General features: G+C 33.7%; 1 protein-coding gene across 1 annotated transcript in view; it reads left to right on the top strand.

Moving 5' to 3' along the window:
* The window catches only part of Sema3a (semaphorin 3A), a 188,042-nt gene that overhangs the window by 113,605 nt on the left and 53,312 nt on the right, over positions 1–21,125 (top strand). Inside the window, exon 6 of the mRNA XM_048339923.1 lies at positions 4,412–4,531. Within this exon, the coding sequence (XP_048195880.1) occupies positions 4,412–4,531 (120 nt within the window). The remainder of the gene's footprint in view (positions 1–4,411; positions 4,532–21,125) is intronic.

Here is a 21,125-nt window from a genome sequence, read left to right as displayed (position 1 = left end):
CTCTCCTATCTAAAGTGGTATGTCATTCTAATTCTGTTAGCTTTTGTAAGAATTAAAGAAAATAATGCAGCTGTGAACCACTGTTTTGATAGATTGCATATGTCTGGAATACATAGATGTGATGCAGAAACAAAATGAACTATTAGCAGGAGCTCCCTATCAGGAGGCTGGGAGGCAACTTTGGTGCTTTATAGATTTTATATTATTATTTGTACAACATATTTTACCCACAATGCCAGTGTATTATATTTATTGACATAGAAAAGGAGCTCAATAAATGTAACATTATTTCCACTTTTCTCAAACTTTATGTATATATGTATGCATGTATACATGTATTCATGTGGGGGGGGGCGGGGAGAAGGGGATAGAAAGAGAGATTTCTATCTTTGTTTCTGATAACTACTACACAAGTGAAATTTACTTAAAGGTGTTAACAACATAATGATGTATAATGACTTGGTCTTTGGTTTGTTTGAGTTTTGCTCACATCTATGGCACATTTTCTCCTATGATAGTAATGCTCCAGTTCCATCAGCAACATTTCCTGCCCCCACCCCTCATACCCTTCTTAGGAATTGTAATCTGATGCATTAGCTGATCTAAGGCACATTTTTTTTAACTTAATTTAGAGCTTTGGCAGAAAGTCTAAAGTATATGTGCTTTTTTTTTGTTTTTAATCCTTGTTTCTCAGGAAACTTGATGTTAATATAGTTCATAAAACACTTTTTATTCATCACAGTAAAGAATTATTTTTCTGGAATGTACTTATGGTGTGCGGCAGAGCACTTTGTGGGCACTGTTTAGTAAAATATAAAATAAAACACATTTTTAACAAAAAAGGAATTATTTTTTTCTAAAAACAGATTTAAAAACTAAAATTGTTAGGGACAAATCTTTATTTAGTCGAAATAACCCATTTTTTCCTTATCACTCTTTGCAGGTGATTGTTTTTGTCTGTTAGCATTAGTATTTCCTAATCCAATATTTTCTTTTGAGATGCCAAACCACCCATGTGGTGTTTGTTGTGGAGTCTGTAAAAAATCTTGTTGGACAGGAGTATCCACAAGCACTGTTTGGTATGTGTAGCAATTTCTTTAATATACAACTCTACCATCCATTCAGTAAAATTGGGCAGAGGCTATCATGTTTCATTTTGCTGGCCTATTAGTGTATATAAAAAGCTCAAAAGTATGCATCATGTCCATAATGCCATTTGAATAAAGGCAGAGTATATTTATTAATATATTAGGTCCAAACAATTTGTATTTGGGGTTAGAAAAATATCACAACATTATGCACAAAAATCAATATATAATTTGATAACTTTATAAATGATATAGCAACTAAAAAGCAAGTTTGATTAGGGAGCATTTTTGTTAAACATATGGTTGCTAAAAACAACAACCAAAATCTGAGATTATAAATTACTTATACCAAAACTCTTTATATCATTTCGAGTTCTCAGTGGCTTCACTGACTCACCTGTTTTCAGTGGTTAGTGAAAGCATTAGTATATTACTTTTCTTGTGCTTCTATTAATGTATTACTGTTTAAGAAGAAATAAGCAAGACTATGCCATTTTTTCAATTCAAAATTTGTTTATTTTATTAAAAAAGAATTTCCAATGGGCAAAGTTTTCCCTAAATTTCAGGATAATCCTATGTTGACTTTTCTAGATATAGTTATTAGCTTTCAGTTGTTGATACAAAGCTAATCTGAGAAAATATTAATATTGTGAACAAAGACAAGCTATTGAAATAAAAATAGTAAATAAAGAATCATTGTAATTATTTTAAACTCTAATAGACTGGTGTACACTGTAATACATCTTTGATACCTATATTTTACCTCTTGTACATTCAGACAAAAGTAACAAAGATATTAACATTTTACATGGGACAGTCATTACCAATAAGAAGAATCCCTTTAGGAATCCACTGGGAAATCTTTATCTAATTTCTGGTGCAAAGAAGCAGTTCGTGCCATACAACAAAGATACTATTGAGCATGGATAAGAAGTGATCATTGCTGCGACCCAATCATCAGACCCCTCTGTTGGAGAAAAACACTCTGTCTCTTGTCAAAAACAGTAATTTGGTGCAGGGTAATTTTGCATGTCTGTAGGCTGATCAGTGCTTAAGCCAAAACATTCCTTTGGTTAAAAAGTCAATTTTAAATTTAATTTTCTTTTTACAATTAAGCCAATAGCTCATTTGAATAACTCTTCTTTTGTCTGAATGAACTTTCTATCTGTTGTGAAGAAAAAAGCAGTCTCTTCTTGAATTCAGTTTCATTGCTGTTGACTTTGCCAATCTCCTATGTGAGTGAATAAAAAACTTAAAATATAAAAAAGCAAAGAAACATGAGCAACAGATTCCTTTCTATATCCAAATAACAATTTCATTGTGAAGGTTATTTCAACTTCTATTTACATAAATAATAGCAGCCATAATTATGAATTGCATTAACTTTTAAAAAGGTAGCATACCATTAGTAATTAATCAATAATTATCTGCCACTTCTGGCAACTCTTCTGCTGGGCATAGTCAGCCTAATATTAAGTTGATACTCTGAGATTAAAATGTTTAGCCTAATTTCTTTTTTATTTTATTTTATTTTTTTTATTTTTGCCAGTCCTGGGCCTTGGACTCAGGGCCTGAGCACTGTCCCTAGCTTCTTTTTGCTCAAGGCTAGCACTCTGCCACTTGAGCCACAGCGCCACTTCTGGCCATTTTCTATATATGTGGTGCTGGGGAATTGAACCCTGGGCTTCAAGGCAAGTTCTGACTCTTGCCACTAGGCCATATTCCCAGCCCAGCCTTCTTTCTAATACAAAAGTACTTGGGAAATAATACTGCTATATAGTTCAGTTAGATTTTTGTTGTAGTTGTTGTTGTTGTTGTATTTGCCATTCCTGGTGCTTGAACTCAGTGCCTGAGCACTATACTTGGCTTCTTTTTGCTCAAGGCCTAGCACCCTACCTTTTTGATCCAAAGCGCCACTTCCTGCTTTTTCTGTTTATGTGGTACTGAGAAATCAAACCCAGGGCTTCGTTCATGAAAGGCAAGCACTCTACCACTAGGCCATATTCCCAGCACCAGATAGAATTTTCTTAATGTCCTCTGCTTGCCTTAATTTTTATGTTCCTAATCAGTGGAAATGGAGTTTAGGAGTACTGTAATTAATGTGGACTATTTACTAAAAAAGATTTATTTTTTTCTTTTATTTTCTAATACATAATTTCACTTTATGTTGGCAGGCAATTAAATGTTAACTGGGAAAACTAAAACGAAGCACTTTCTTTTGTGAAGATAGAAAACATAATTTTACAAACTTCCCTTTATTGAAAAGTAGCCTTGTATACAAGTCTTGGAATTAAATGAGCCTAGGTTTAAGCCTTCACCTTGACTTGTCTAATCTCTATGCTGAGAAATCTTGGATTTCTTGAGTTGTGAAATCCAGATAATATTATTTAGGTAATGGGATGTTGACATAACTATATGAGATAATTTGAAAGCTCTGGTCTAGCACTCAATTGCCTAGAGTAATAGAAAATACAACTTTGCCTTTTCCTACCTTTTTTCCTTTTTTCCTTTTTTTCCTTTTCTTTTTTCCTTTTCCTTTCTTTGTCTTCTGATTATACTACTTCTAATATTAAACTCTGATTGAGAGCCATTTCGATTTGGGTAAAAATTAGTCAAAAAGACTGAAATCTTGATCCACAATGATTATGTGTTGGGTTAGCCAACATTTTCTCATCATATATATATTTATGTTATATCTGAAGGTCTATAGTGGATCTATGTTTGGACTGAATAATAGTTTATCTCAAATTAGAACTCTTCTCTCACTAGACCACTATAATTAAAATATTTAACAATATAGAGGGAAAATAATATATCTTGTGTATTTCTAATTTTCAAATATCTCATTACTCTCTGTTCTATTGGAAAAATATATAAAACATTTTATTGGCACTAAAATAAATAATATGCAAGACTTACAGTGCTCTTTTACTCAATTAAATAAGATTAGTAGAGCCACATTAGTTTCAAACATTTGACAAACCTATATATAATAACTATTGTTTATATTTTTGAATACTACATGTTTGTCACTGCTCATAGTAGGAAAAAATGACTTCCATGTTTTAGGCACCTCCAGAGAATTAGACTTTACTTACATGTTCTGTGTTTGTGTTCAGTTGATAGCTTGACAGCATGTGAATGAAAATGTGCTAAAATGCTTTCAATACACAGATCTAAGATGAAATCTTTGAGTAATGAAGTAAATGACGGTTGTCTTCTTTTCACTGAAATCATCATATGAAACTTTCTTTATATTTTCCCCCTTTATCTTAATTGAATTAAATAATATGTATGTGCTCTTTCTTTTTCTCACCACCTAGATGGAGAATTATACTCTGGAACTGCAGCTGATTTCATGGGGCGGGACTTCGCCATCTTCCGCACACTGGGACACCATCACCCAATCAGGACTGAGCAGCATGATTCCAGATGGCTCAACGGTAAGTGGTGTACACAAACCAGGGCATACAACTTGTACCACTCTCTGAAGTCATTAGAGAACTCTGCATTCATAGGGTATGCACATGACTTGGGATTTAGTATGCTATAAAGCTAATGGTGATGACTTCATGGCTGTGGGTGTGAGAAAGTCGGGCAATAGACAAAAGGGAGAGATTATAAATTCAGGAAGTACTTGTTTTCTGCCAAACTTGAAGTTTCTCAGTAGTTAACTATGGGAAGAAAGAGATCCAGCCTGGATCTATGGAAGGGAGGCAAGGGGAAAAGATAAGATGACTCAACTATCCTGTGTGACAGAGACACCAAAACAAATCGCACAGTATAGTACTTTCTCCTCCCGAGCTCTCATTCCTGAGAGTATCATAGAAGTTACTGAAAAAAAAAATGTAATAACAACATAGTGATATTGCTCTTAACATTTCAAAGGACTTGAATAATGTTTCACTTGATTTATTTACACATTCACCAAATATTTTTGTAGTGGTCCTCACAATATCATTTTCATTGCTTGGTAAGCAATGTACAGGTCTGCCTGCAATCTACTGAAATAAAGCTGGCCAGCCACCATTCTCCTTTCGCTGAACCTTTTCTTGGCTTCTGGTTCTTCATTAGTGAGCATGAAGATTAACAGTTCACCTATGTCCTCATTAGGGTGTGTGGATATCTCAGTCTGAATTTCTGCCACACTTATTTTACTGCTTTTTTAGAAACTTCAAAGATTACTCAATTATTACTATTATTTATTACTTAATTATAGAAAATTTGCACATCTGCCTCTAGACCCCAGTGAAACAAGGAGATCATGACTTTTACATGACTGTTTTAAGATTGACCTCATGCTTGAAAGTGACTATTCAAACATAAAGCAGACCTCAAATTCCCTCAATAGACATATTTTTCCTACTGTTATAACAATGTGAACTGGTCCATTATTTTTCATTTACTATGGAGCAAGACATGGCCCTCACCTGCCTCATCTAACTCTTTGCCTGGGCTCTTGTTATAAATTAATTATTCACTGTTCTTTCTATTGACCTTATCTCTTTTTGTCAGTATGTCCCCCCCAAAAAAATTTGACTCCTTACCCCAAAAGATAAGCCTTTACTAAAAACATGGTATGACATAATATCCTGCCATGTTTAACTTTGTAGTCTGGCTCTTTAGCCATATTAAACCTGAGTTTCATCTGGCAGTCCACACTCGTGACACTTCTTCCAAAAGCCAGCAATGTTGTTGTGTTTTTTTTTTCTTTTCAGATTTTAATCAGATTTCATGTGGATAATATCTCCCCTAGATTTTCCCAGTATTTTCCACTGTTAATTACCCATTTTATTTTTTTTCCTTTTAATCTGTGCAGATCGTCTTACTCACACTCAGCTTTTTCTGCTCACAGCCAGTGCTTTATTACTTGAATCATGGTTCCATTTCCAGCAATATTTTTTTTCTGGTTAGTTAGGTATAAGAATCTCTCAGATTTGTCTATCAAGGCTGGCTTTGAACCTTCATCCCCAGATCTCAGCCTCCCAAGTAGCTAAGATTTTTGTGTAAATGGCAGATGCTTGGCTTATGTAACTCATTTTCAAAACATTCACTTCTGGAGATCTCCTAACTTTTTGTTCTCTAAAGGAGTTTCCCCTGACCTTGACATCAGTTCCATATTGCTACCTTAATGTACAATATGTGTAAGATGGTCACAAACATTGTGGTATCCACAAGATTTTGAACATTCCATCAAATACCATCCCTTATGTGATAAAAGAGGTGCAGTGATATTTGAATGAGCACTAGAAATTGGACGTCTCACTAAGGAAAGAACAAATGCACCTGCGAAAAGAAGGACGTGTGTGAAACTCCAAAAGACCTAGAACACAATTATGGAAAGTCGACTGTCGATTCCAAGCCTGGAATGTAGTCACAAAAACAATAGCAAAAGCCCGGTTTTAACATTGCTATCTATTCTGTTCTCAGTCAAAAATTACTTGAGTGGGAGGGAAAATGTTTGTTTTATATTCAAAAGGAAGGTGACTTTGATCTCTGAAGAACTCTGAGGGGCATAGAGGCCCTCACTGTCCTTAAGAACCAAGATTTCATTAGAAGATGAAATGGAACAAAGGGGAGTAGAGTATCCATTTCATTTTTATGACCCTGGAGGAAAAAGCCATCAAGTGAAAGCTGCTTTTGTGCTTCTCTCTCTCTCGCTTTCTTTCACACACACACACACACACACACACACACACACACACACACACACACACACACGCTGACAGCTGAGTCTGAAGAATTTGTACTAGGGGAAACAGTCACTGTCCACAACTCTGTACTTCACCTCTGAAAATGTGCAATTCATTTGAGAATTCAGTTATCAGTCTCTCAGCACCAAATGTGAGAACTGATTTTTACCAAATTAGCACAAAGGTTCCATTTGATGGGGTGCAGAAACCAGACAAATGCATGACAGAGGATGCAGACATGGTTGAGACAGAAGCAAGGGACCGTGAGTCACAAGCCTAGAGAAATCAGATACCATTTCAGAATCAAATTGGAAACATAATGTTTATATATTCATGCATAAAATAAATGAGCTTGGAGGCATCTGTATAGACTACACAGTCATTTGTGTTGTCTAAAGTAATACATTGCCTTGTAAGATTGTAATTCATGGTCTTTGAGCTATTAAATGAATTTTGGAATAGGCCTTACATTACTTTTATCCAAACACGTCAAGTCTTTTGGGAGAATCAGCACAATTTACTATGGCTCAAGTAAACTATTAATTTATTTTAAATAAATTATTTTCCTTCTAAATAAAGCAAAAAAACCCTCATATACAGTTAGATCTTAAAATACCTTGATTTTTTAATTATAAAATTTCATTATTTTGTAATTTGTATTACTTATTTTATAATAGTGTCAAAGAATAAAGAATAAGCTCAGTGTTAATGGGAATAAATAAGAATGGGTAACATTTTACATTTTTTTTTTTTTTTTGGGCAGTCCTGGGCCTTGGACTCAGGGCCTGAGCACTGTCCCTGGCTTCTTCCCGCTCAAGGCTAGCACTCTGCCACTTGAGCCACAGCGCCGCTTCTGGCCGTTTTCTGCATATGTGGTGCTGGGGAATCGAACCTAGGGCCTCGTGTATCCGAGGCAGGCACTCTTGCCACTAGGCTATATCCCCAGCCCCAAGAATGGGTAACATTTTAAACAACTTAAAAGAATTGGAATCAGTTGTGCTATTTGTAAATTTATATATAGCAATGAAAATATATCAATCATCTCTTAAGACTAAATTAAAGTTGCTACAGATTAGAATAACTAATTTCAATTTATAGTTAATTTGAGATGAGTTATTTTTCTGTTACTTTTTGTCTATTTATAGTTAGAAGACAAGTAGGCATGCTAGTGAAAAGAACCCATTTCTTCACATCTATTCTGTAAATAGTGTTATCTACTCGCTGTGTGTGCTCGGTATTCATTGGAACAGATTCATACTTCTGTTTGATGAAAAACATTTTCTCATATTGTTTGATTATTAGATTAAAGGTATGTAGTTTGTTTGAAAGACAATAGTCTTTAAAATGAGAAATGAGCTTCACCTTGTCTTTGGCGTTTCTATGTGAGGAAAGGGGGAAAATACTTTACCACTTATTGTTACTGTGGAAAAGGATAAAACTACATAACAGTGTATTAAAAACCATTGAGGAGGAGTTCGGCCTTAGCCTTGAAATGTTCACTACTGGGTCCTTTATTCCGCATCCATTGAGTGGAGCATGCTTAGGAAGTTCTGTCAGCCTCATTCTGTGAGTGATTATATTTGAGTGAGGGTGAAAGGGCAGCCAGAGTTGGGCTTAATATACAAAACCACATGGAGCCTTGAGAGAGTGAGGGCCTGGCGAACACAAACAGACCTAATTACAGTGCCCAGAGTGTGAGGCCTTCCCTCTCATTTCAGGAAGACCTGTTTTCTTTTAGTGGAATTTCCTAAAAGGATCGTGCCTGTGGATAGACCAATCTACGTGTGTGTGTGTGTGTGTGTGTGTGTGTGTGTGTGTATAATTGAAATGGTATGTAAGTCAGCATTCCACTTCCTCTCCTTTGGAACATTCACCCCATGATAGTCGGCCCTCAGTCGCATCAGCATAATTTCCTCTGTGGTCATGTTCTTGGATATTTCATGTTCCCTTAAGATTCAAGTTTCTCAACAGGATACATTTTTAGAAAAATAAAACCAAGGAACACCACCGAAAATAAATTATGAATGAGCACATTCATATGACAAGGCATCAGATACCTAATCTTTCAATCACTTGCTCAGCTATTTTAATGAACTGTTTTCATTCTTTTATGTTTGGAGGCATACACTTTGTCACAGTATCCAGTGGCGTTTTCCTTCAGAAAGTAAAATGAATGATCTGTTTTGCCTAATGTCAGACTTCTTAATGATGTCATTATGAGTTATTTCTGTGTCTCAAGTAAATTAATAATATTTTGCTGACTTTTGAAGAAAAGCCTTCTGTAAACCAAAACTTATGGTTTTATGTGTAGATGAATAGAACAGAAGTCGAGTGTACACTTAGTTAAATAAAAAAGGCAAAGGTCTTTTTGCTTTTGAAGTCTATGAATGAAGTAACAAGGATGGAGGGATTTTTTTGTTGTTGTTCCTTAATTTGTACATATTAAATGGTTTCTTTTGCATTCGTTTCTTTTGGCAATTCATGCACAGACTCACTATAAAAATGACTTTTTTTTGCGAAATGAGCATTTTGTAACTTAAGTTTTTCAAAAGTATTCTAAAAATTGCAAATGTAGTTTTTTTTTAACATTTTCAAAAAGAATTTACTCTAGAAATCCAAGAGGGAAATTGAATAAAATTGAATGGAAACATTATAGAAAGTTAACATAGAAAGAGTTATATTTATTTCAGGCAAAGTTGCATTTTAAATGGAAGTTATAAAAAGGAGGAGATAGTTGGGAAATTCTGTAGACCAAGACCCTCTTGTCCCCTTGGTCTGGGCATTCTTTTCTCCCTTGTCTCACTGTCAGTTTAATGAATTCAGAGGCTGTCTACACCAATTTCCTCTTCCAAAGTCAGTGCATTCAGTGCCTGGTGGGCCTCAATAGGGATTTGCTGCTGACTGCGTAATCTGAGGTCCTATGTGCAATGACATCGAGCAAGAGATTTACCAGAAAAGTGGATACCATGACAATGTGTGTAACCATGGTGTGACCAGCCTCCCCGACATGGCTCTCAAAAGCTTTCCCTCTGTGAAAACAGAAGCCTGTTTGCAAATTAATTAGTTTCTGGCGGCAGCCTGATTGTTGACCCAGAGTTTGTAGAGTGGAAAAACAATCAGATTAGTGTGCTCGAGTAAAGGACCAGTGTGCACTTGCATGTGGCTTGCTTAACTATTGAATCTATGAATGGAGTGAAACAAATTCTATTCTAAGAATCCTAGGCAGAGGTTAAGTATGATGAGCCTGGATATCCCTAACAGCAGGGGCTGAGGAATTAAAGGATTTTAGCCAGATAAAGCTGAACGACTAGAAGCAATGTCATGGGATTTTAATAGCATGGTAATTTTGACCAAAAATGAAAAAAAAAGCCACTGGTTACTGTCTAATCATGATGTATATAAAGAATAATTTTGTGATATTATCAAATATCTCATGTAGGCTTGAAAATACTTTCAGAAAGAAAGATTTCAGATATTCTCATAAAAGGAAGATAATTTATTTTATTCTTTCAAAATTGATATCATAATAATTAAATTAAAGTGATACAGTGACCAAGTTGATAATCTATTTTTTTATATTTAATCCAGTATTAACCATATAGGAATTTTAAAGTGCTATATAAAATTAATTCCAAATCCAAGAATTATTGACAGCAAAGGATATGTATATATACAATACAGTTACTTTTACAAACTCTTCAGTGCAAGGAGGTGTTTATGCTTAAAAATGATATCTTCATACATATGCTAAAAATTTCAGATGCAATACTTGATAATTATAATTAAAATATGTGATCATCAGAAAGTCACTGATGATGTATAGTCCTGTAAAACTGCCTAACACTTGAAGCTACTCAGTTTCACTTTTTTAAAGCACAATATAGCTATTATAATATTTTCCACTCAAATATTATCTTTGTTTTTTTTTCCAAATATTATCTTTGTTCCTGAACTGTAAAGAAAATTCAATCCAGAATCCCTTGACTGCCAAGTCCTTCATCATCTAATCCTAAACGGCTTCTGCAATATTAAACACTGTCCTGATCAATTCAAATAGAGTTGCTGGATTAAAGTTTTCCTTTTATACTTAAACATACAATTTACACAGTGAGTTTTCAATATTTTTACCTTTGATTCCCAAGAGCACATGGATGCATGTTTGTATTGATCACAGGGCCTAACACTGTTTCCTACTGTGCTAAAGTTGCTCATAGGCCCAGGTACTGAACTATTTCAGTGCATAACCCAGGTGTTTCCCTGACATTTTATGTGATTTTGGGGAATCATTTACTTTTTTCATGTAATTACATCATGTAGTCAAGATTAAATTAAAAAACTTACTGCTATATACTACTATTTTCCAGGATGAATGATCCCTTTTCTATTGGAAAGGTTGAATAGTGTCTGATGATAAAGATATATGGAAGGAAGTTGTGTCCCTGCTGCTGTTATTACTTTTATTGTTAGAGAGACGTACTACCTAATAGGTGTTTGGTAAATTAACATAAGCAAGCTGCAAGTTAATGTCACCCTGACTTTGCTAAATCTCAACATATTTTGTTTAATTGATAACTACTGATACCTCAGGTTCATTATTGAGTAAGAAAGATATACAATATTTAGCTTTAATATCAAAATAACAGAAAATATTGCTTTACCATTATGTTTAGCAAAATTGGTAAGTAATAAAACAACCTAGGCTACATTTCAAGAAATAATATTTTTGTATTTATTTAGTTCTAAAAAGTTAAGTATTAAAATAATACTCTTTAAAATTTTCTCAGTATAATGGTTGAAAAGGAATTAACTGCATGTATGATTAGGAAAAGTGCCTCTCCCGCCACAGCAATTTGTTTTTTTTAAACTTTTTCACAATGGGTAAATATTATCTTCAGGATGGTGGCTAAATACTTGGAGATTCCAGGGCCCCTTTGCCCTGTGCAGGTAGGTACTAGCTGAGTCCACACACCATTGAAAGTTGCTCTCAGTGCTCAACTTCCCTTGCTCATTTTAAATGTATAAGTTAATTCCTGCAACACATATATAAAATTGACCACTACTGCCCAATGTAAACAAGCACAAAACTGAGTTGATATTAGCTGGTTTCGTAAAAGTTTGTAAGAAATTCAGATTTGAATAATAAAAATATCCATGCTTATACAAATTACTCAGAATGTAGTAAACTTTCTCACTACCTGAGCAGCTACTGATCTCCAGAAAAGCAAAGAAAGCAGCTTAAGGAAAAGAAAAACAGAAGAAACGATTGTGATTTACGCTTTTTCTTTAGGGAGAATCTCTACTTTATGGGTTTCTTCCCTAATGATAATTATTGCAAGGGAAATACATCATTTTTTCTTCTATTAAGTTCAATTTTGTCTGATGTTAGCTCCATACTTATTTCTAAGTTACACTTGACAAAAGACATTTAAAATAGTCTAGATTTTATATGTCAACCAAATGCCATTTAGAAAATGTGATTCAGAGCAGCAGTATAAAAATTGTTTTTTCTGATAGTATTAGTAAGAAGATTTAAGTATGTTTAGAAGTCCCTAAAAGGAACATGTTCAAAGTGGAAGTGTTCCAGTAACCTTCTGTTATTAAGAAACAAGGCAAGATGAATTCACAGCTTCTTCACTCAGCAGTGACCTGGTATCTCATGACACTTTTGTAGCATTATTATTTTAATTTATACACCACTGTGCATTTGATACATGTTGATTTACAAGGAAAATATAGTTTGGAGAATTTTTAGTAGTAATTTTGCAAGTTCAATGGATGTAATGTTCTTAATTAGAAGCAAAGTTTCCGTTATTGCTCTTGAAGCTTCAAAAAATTGAAACTATTTTTGATTTAATGTAGACTGATAGCATAAGGAACCCATAAAAAACATATTCTTTCAATATGCTTATAATTTGTCTAAATTCTTGTAAATCCACATACTTTATTTTTCTCATTTAAAAATATTCCAGGACTTCTGTATCAAAGAAAATGTTCTCATTATATATCTATAAAATTCAGTCTAGACTGTGTATAGAAAATTGGTGACAGCAGATTTTGTTTTTCACTGGAATTCCCACAGACTTTTCAACTCACTAAACAGGATTGTAATCACACAGTTGTGTTCTGAGCTTATACATTGAACTATGACCCAGCTAAAGATTAGTGAACTCTAATCTCATAGATCCTAAAAGTTAAGCGAAGACAAGCTTGTATTGGATAGCTCTGTGTCTTTGAACTACTTGTACTGATAGAGCCACTATTTCTCTATAAAATGTGTTCTCTAAACATACTTAAGAATGAATGAACAAATTGGTTTTATCTTCTGATAATCTCTTCTTGAGAGTTTGTTCAAAATGAAGCTTGAAAGGATGCCACAAATTTATTGAATCAGAATCTATACTCTATTGAGAGCTTACCTTAAAAGTTGAGGATTAAACTAAACCACCAATATTTATTTTCTATGTATTGCATTTCAATCTGAAATATATAAAAGGCATACAGACAAAATTACTTTTGTTCCATTGCACTTAAGTAAATAATGTATGACAACTGTTAGGGCCCAAGATTATGTGTGAAAAAGAGAAGATAAAAGGAGAGGAGAAAGATGATTATTCAGATTGTTTGCTTTTCTTGTTATCTGGTTCAAATTCTCCACATTTATATTTGCTCTCTTGAATTAGTAACTTGTTCAGTTATCCCGGGGTGATATAAAGGGAATCCAAACATATCCTTTGAATGAGTAGGTTGGACTTTCAAGCTGCAATTGTAAAGACATACTTGATTCTCCTTAAGCCTTTCCCTTGAGACAATGCTACCATTGGACAGCTAAAGGCATCTTTACCATAGCCAACAAAATGCCTTGTTAAGGTTTAATAATAATGTTCAAAAATATGTTAGAAATCTGATGAATTCTAGATTTGGGAGAAGTGTCAAGTAGTTCTACAAAGTTGTTCCCAGAAAATGTTAACATGGATTAGTGATCTTGCACTGAAATCAATGATTGATATTTTATTCAATAAATAATTTCAACATCTAACTTATTTCCCTGAAAAATATATTTTTTTAATGAAGTGGTATCCAGAAGACTAGGGAGAAAAAGTAACAAAACACTGTTGGGAGAAATATTCTTAATAGTTAGTAATTTGATATGCTTAAAATATTGTTTTTATCTGAAGTTTTCAGTAGAGTAAAACTCACTGGACATTTTATTCAATAAAACAGATCAAAACTCAAATATAAATCCACTTTGTTTTTGTTTCAACTTTCAATTTTGTATCTCAATTTTAAATTTTCAGCCATAAATGTGTGGTGTAATCATATGTATAGGTATAACATGACCCTTCCAGTATAAAAAATGATAGATTTCTAAATTCCATACATAAAATTCCATAAGTAAAATTATCATCTCTTTTTGTTTATATAGTTACAATTCCATCAAAATAAAACCATTTTCCATATTTGAGCTTAGGGAAGCAAGAAACTTCATCATCTAGTAAGAAATTTCTATGATTATTTTTTAAGAGACAATTTTTTAAAAAATGTTTATGCAGGGCTGGGAATATGGCCTAGTAGCAAGAGTGCTTGCCTCGTATACATGAAGCCCTGGGTTCGATTCCCCAGCACCACATATACAGAAAACGGCCAAGAGTGGCGCTGTGCCTCAAGTGGTAGAGTGCTAGCCTTGAGCAAAGAGAAGCCAAAGACAGTGCTCAGGCCTTGAGTCCAAGGCCCAGGACTGGCCAACAAAAAAAAAATGTTTATGCAATTAGAATTGCTTCCCATAAAATCAAATTACTGTGGAAAATTGTGTAACAAATTGCTTTTCTGTCTTGAATTTTGTCCCCTATATAATTACACATTTTCAAGAATCAAAACTATTATTATCTCTTAAGAACAAAGCCATAGAAACTGCTAATTATATCACAGCCAAACATGTTTCTCTACTATGAAGTGATTATGATTTTGTGGTATTTTTGAGACAATTTTTTGACCAGAAAATTATAAAGTACTGCAGTGTTTCATGTTATAATTGGGATAATTAAGTTCTATAGAATATTACTCATGATATTATAATAGTACCAAGGTATGTGTCAAATAAAACTAACCTTAATCTTTCCCAAAGCAATTAATTTCATTTTTTAATTTAATTTTTCGGGAAGGACCTGAAAGTCTAATCAGGCAAGTCACTGAGAATGACATCATTTGAGTACTGGAATGTTATCACATGCTAGGAATGGGCTAACTGAAAACAATGGAGATATTTCTCATAAAATTCACTGTACGTTTTCCTTCTTCTTCTTCTTCTTCTTCTTCTTCTTCTTCTTCTTCTTCTTCTTCTTCTTCTTCTTCTTCTTCTTCTTCTTCTTCTTCCTCTTCTTCTTCCTCTTCTTCTTCCTCTTCTTCTTCCTCTTCTTCTTCCTCTTCTTCTTCCTCTTCTTCTTCCTCTTCTTCTTCCTCTTCTTCTTCTTCCTCTTCTTCTTCCTCTTCTTCTTCCTCTTCTTCTTCCTCTTCTTCTTCTTCCTCTTCTTCTTCCTCTTCTTCTTCCTCTTCTTCTTCCTCTTCTTCTTCCTCTTCTTCCTCTTCTTCTTCCTCTTCTTCTTCCTCTTCTTCTTCCTCTTCTTCTTCCTCTTCTTCTTCCTCTTCTTCTTCCTCTTCTTCTTCCTCTTCTTCTTCCTCTTCTTCTTCTTCTTCTTCTTCTTCTTCTTCTTCTTCTTCTTCTTCTTCTTCTTCTTCTTCTTCTTCCTCTTCTTCTTCCTCTTCTTCTTCTTCCTCTTCTTCTTCCTCTTCTTCTTCCTCTTCTTCTTCCTCTTCTTCTTCTTCTTCTTCTTCTTCTTCTTCTTCTTCTTCTTCTTCTTCTTCTTCTTCTTCTTCTTCTTCTTCTTCTTCTTCTCTTCTTCTTCTTCTTCTTCTTCTTCTTCTTCTTCTTCTTCTTCTTCTTCTTCTTCTTCTTCTTCTTCTTCTTCTTCTTCTTCTTCTTCTTCTTCTTCTTCTTCGTCTTCTTCTTTTGTCTTTTCTTTATTGGCACTGGGGATGGAACCCAGGACATTGCACTTCCTAAGCACGCGCTTTGTCACTGAGCTACCTCCCAGCCCAAATTCAATGTACATTTTCATGCAGTAAAATATTTTGTGGAATGATATGCTAAGAAATATTTTGGGAAGTGTTATAATCTATAGAAAAATTTGGGCTTTCTAAATAAATTTTACTGAAATTCAAAAATACCAGTTATATATATTATTAGTACATTCTGACTGGTTTTTAGAGAAAAAAAAAAGAAAAATTTATACTAAGTGAAGTGAGCCAGACCCAAAGAAACATGGACTCTATGGTCTCCCTTATTGGGAATAATTAGCACAGGTTTAGGTAAGTCACAACAGAGGATCACAAGAGCCCAATAGCTATTCCCTTATGATCACATAAGATGATGCTAAGTGAAATGAACTCCATTTTATGAAAATGATTGTTATATCAGAGTTGTAACTACTTTCAACATCCCATGTGTATCTGTAGTTTCTACTATTGATGATGTTCGTGTATCACCTTCTTGTGATTGTATCTATACTATCTCTGTAATCTTATCTGAGTGTATGGGAAACAGTGTGTACTGGTATTAGAATTAGGAAATTCAAAGGGAATACCAAAATTGAGAGACAAAGGGTAAAATAAGAGAAACAACAACAAAAGCAATACTTGCAAAACTGTTTGGTGTAAGTGAACTGAACACCTCAGGGGGGGACAGGGGGAGAGGGAGGGGGGTATGAGGGACAAGGTAACAAACAGTGCAAGAAATGTATCCAATGCCTAACGTATGTAACTGTAACCTCTCTGTACATCAGTTTTATAATAAACATTTTTTAAAAAAAGAAAATACACCCAGATTTTAAGAGGCTTCAGTAGAAAAAATATTAAACAAATTTACATATATACCTTGTTTCTGCATTGCTTAGTGGTTTTGTTTGGTTATTTGGGTGCTATAATTGTACCCTTCATTTCATCATTGAATTGGGTATTTTCAGAATTCAGTCAAAGATGGTGCAGATTTTCAAGTCATAAAGTATTGACAATGATAATATTGGGGGAAAACAGAACTGTGAAAATATTTGTAAAAGTTTAAAATTTTATGTTAAAGTATAAGATTAATTCTAACCCTACTAGGGTAGTCCTCTAATAGAAAACCTTCCAGCTTAATTCATTACCTTAATATGTTAAAACAATATATTCATTCCAATGGTGAGAAGATAAAATCAAGTGACTTTTTTTCTAACCCATTTAAATATATTGGCTAGGAGTTTAAAAAATACTAAAACATCATACATGGAGATAAACTATATTAAAATGTGCACGGGCTTATATTTTAATGATTTTTTTATGAATGTCCCAAATGATTAACTCTGAAATCCTCAGCTAAATTTTTGTTGGGTATGTAACTTCAATTTCTTCTCTCCTTTTTCTTTGCTAATTTACTTCCTTTCTATCTGACATGGAATTTCTTAACAGCAGAACTTGGAATGAAAACTGAGTCCTTCTTTGACAACTAAGGGACAGATTTATGAACCACCATGACAGTTGATAGCTTTATTTCACTTATTTATCTATATACTAATTTCTTTATTTATCTACTTATTTATAGGCATAACAAAGGTTAAATTCCATTTGAAAACATTTTAATGAAAATGATATTAGACAAATTATTTTTTAAATTTTTTGTTTTATTGTAAAAGTGATGTACAGAGGAGTTACAGTTACACCAGTTAAGTAATGGATACATTTCTATTCTCTTTAACATGAAAGCCACTTCAACTGTTAATCATGATTACAGAAAAAGCCCTATTGTGTCATAATATCACTTAACTTTCAAAAAATTGAAGGGGTGACAAAACATGTTTATTATGCTCTTGTATGTAATAACTTGTTGTAAAGAAGGATTGCACAACCTACTCTTTGAAAGAGTTTCAATTACCAACCAAATACTCATCACTTATTTCGAAAAAAAAGAGAGAAAGAACTAAAGGGGAGATGGGTAGATAAATGAATGAAAGGGGAAGGGAGAGAATTAAGTCAATAATTCATTGTTTATACTACAAAATTAAGAAAAGTAAGGAAAGGAATGTGTTGAAGAGGGTTGGGAATGTTGAAAGGGTTGACACTGATCAAGATGCATTATATTCATAAATAGCTTTGTTAGTTGGAAAACACTTTGTTCAACTATTTAAAAGTAATAGAAAAGAAATAACTGAATAAAATTCATGTTTTGGGGCATGTAGGGTCATCATTATAGTTACATATATACATATTCCTGAGATGTGTCCTAAACTTATCTAGTTTTCTTTAAGTATTGCTAGTGGAAGAGATTTTACTCTAGATAGGAGAAAGAGATGGAAGGAAATACTGGTATGTTTTTCTTATTTGTCAGAGAGATTCAAATCATGCCTGCACTATGTCTGCTTGGTGTGTTGACTTCTTTTTTTTTTTTTTTAAAGCTCCTTGATTAAGAACTGAAAATTTTAGAAAATAAATCACACACACTTAAATGCACTTGTTTCTTCTCATTTAATAAAGCAGAGTAAGCACACTGTCTAAAGATTTGATGAACTTTCTGGCAAGGGGTGGAAAACGTGCTCTGATTTCAAATGAGGTGGTTTAGGAAATACCACACTTTCTGAAACACTACCAATTTTCCCCTTCTAAGAGAAGGTTTTAGTGTGAAGTCATTGATTAAGTTAGAGCTCATAAATTACTTGTTATCATTAAGAAATTGCTTTGCTAAATAGCATTTAGTAGTTTTTTTATGTAGGAGATTAAAGTCTTCTGCTTTGGTTTTCTTCATGTAAGTTCAAAAGTTATTTGAAAGTACTTTATGTGAAAAATATTCTTTTGTAAAACAGATTACACTGATGCCATGATTTTCTTAAATAAGCTTATTTTTTTAACTACAACTTAATTTTTCTTCAGATTTATACCACATATATTGACAAAATATAAAAATAGGATAATCTTTATCTCTAAAATTTTCAATATTATAGAAATTCTTTAGGGAAAACTGTCTTAAACATACCTTGTGTATTTAACTGGAATTGAAATTAATACACAAGAAGAATGTGGGTGTATGTGTAAATACTATTGTGAGTAAATTTAAAAATATTCTTTCTGGTGATGATTTACTGCATGAAAGGCTATCTGATATTCTCAAATTACTGAACTATCTAATATAATAACACAGAACTTCCTATTCAGCATAACTCAAGGGCATAATAACGTAAGTGATGAAAGGCTATTTGATAATGGATGAGTGTATTTATAGCATGGATTCATTTATTAAAATAGCTAATAAAAGAAGCATCTGAAAATATGGCAGCTTGCTGCTGTTAAGAGAAAAATAAGTAACTAGGTGTATAAAAGTTTCTATAACCATTACAGTTGAGATGACTAGATTAAATCTTAAAGACAAGAAATGTATTGGTCAAGAAATATACTTGAATTATGCAATTGCAACTCCTTTGTGCAACTAGTTCATAATGATAATAATAATAATTTTCTCATCCATATTTAACATCCTAACAGATATCTAATAATTATATAAATAAATAAGATAACATAAACTTTCACAATCTTTATTGGGAAGTTATTTCTAAAATAGAAAGAGTAAATTGTAGAATTTTATCATTTCCACACTCAAATATTGAAGATTTTCCTGTTTTAAAGCCAGAATCATAAATAAATCTAAAAATTAAAAATTAAATTAAGAAAAAAGAAAAGAGAGGTCTCTTGTTTCTAAATATTTTCATATGTATATTATTTTATATAAATATAAAGAAGGACTTAAGCATGTGCCTCTGTGTTTCTTTCCTAATAGTATCCTCTTTTGGTCTCATTGTGTGTGAATATCTAGAATCCTGTATACTTTATCTTATGCCAGTGTATTTTATCCCAGTTCCATTTGCCTCTCTAAGCTTGGCTCACCTCATGTAACATGATTTGATCTAGTTCCATCTATTTCCTAACAAATGACACTATTTAATTCTTTCTGATGGCTGTGTAAAATAGCATTGTCCATAGGTACCATATTTTGGGGATCCACTCATCTATTGTGGGGCATCTGGCCTGTTTCTATGTCTTAGTTATTTTGAATATTGCAGTAACGAATATGGGTATGTAGTTGTCTTTATCATTTCCTAGTTCATGATGTTCAGAATTTATGCAGAGAAGTGGTATGGCTGGGTCATAGGGAAGGTCTATGTTTAGTTTTTCTGAGGAACCTGTAGACTGCTGTCCAGAGGAGTTGTACTAGTTTAAATTCCCACCAGCAGTGCAATAGGATTCCTTTTCCCCTACATCCACGCCATCCTGTTGTTTAAATTCACAATGTTGGCCAATCTAACTGAGGGCAAGATGGAATCTCAGAGTTGTTTTGATGTGCATTTTCCTTTTTGGCTAGGAGTGATGAACACATCCTCATTTGTTTCTTTGCCAATCTTACCTCTTCTTTTGAGAAGTGACTTCTTAGCTTCCTTGCCCATTTAGTGATTGGCTTATTAACTTTGGAAGGGATTAGTTTCTTGATCTCCTTATTTATATTGGATACCAGACCCTTGCCTGATATATTGCTGGTAAAATTTTTTTTGAAACCTATTCCTAGCTGAGCACCTGTGGCTCATTCCTATAATCCTATAATATGTATGCATGTGATTTTTTGTGCCGGTCCTGGGGCTTGATCGTAGGGTCTGAGCACTGTCCCTAGCTTCTTTTTGCTCAAGGCTACCATACTCTACCTCTTGAGCCAAAGTTTCTATATTTGTGGTACTGAGGAATCAAATCCAGGGCTTCATGTATATGAGGCAAACACTCTACCACTAGGCCATACTTCCAGCCCTGATTTTCTTTTCCTCTTCTGAATCAATTTGATATTTACTTCCATCATGGCCACGAGAGGTAATAAAATAAACTTTCTTTGGTTTTGTTTCTTACCTCAGTCTTATTCTTTTTCCTAAAAAGATACTTGGTTTTTTAAATCAGCTTCAAATTGTCTGTTCTAAAATATTTTTGTGAAAAAAAAATCATGATTTACCATTACAGTAAAATTAAGTGGTGAATGAAAGCATATGTCTTGGCCATCCCAGAGCACTATGCGGAGCTAATCACAGGCAGTAGAAGAAGGTTCATAAGGAGGTTTATTAATGGGGCCATATCTCCCATGGGAGAAGAAGCTACATGGCGTCTGTATCTTATCCAGGTGGCAGCTTCTCTCTCTGGAAGTAAAGGGGAATTAGGTAGGGGTAGTGAGTAGGAGTGGCTCATTAGGTATGGATGGATCTGGGGGCTAGTGGGAGGAGCTGAGGACCTGAGG

This window comes from Perognathus longimembris, chromosome 2, assembly GCF_023159225.1.
Source record: "Perognathus longimembris pacificus isolate PPM17 chromosome 2, ASM2315922v1, whole genome shotgun sequence".
Taxonomy (NCBI): domain Eukaryota; kingdom Metazoa; phylum Chordata; class Mammalia; order Rodentia; family Heteromyidae; genus Perognathus; species Perognathus longimembris.
This window is presented reverse-complemented; position numbering and strand designations above follow the sequence as displayed.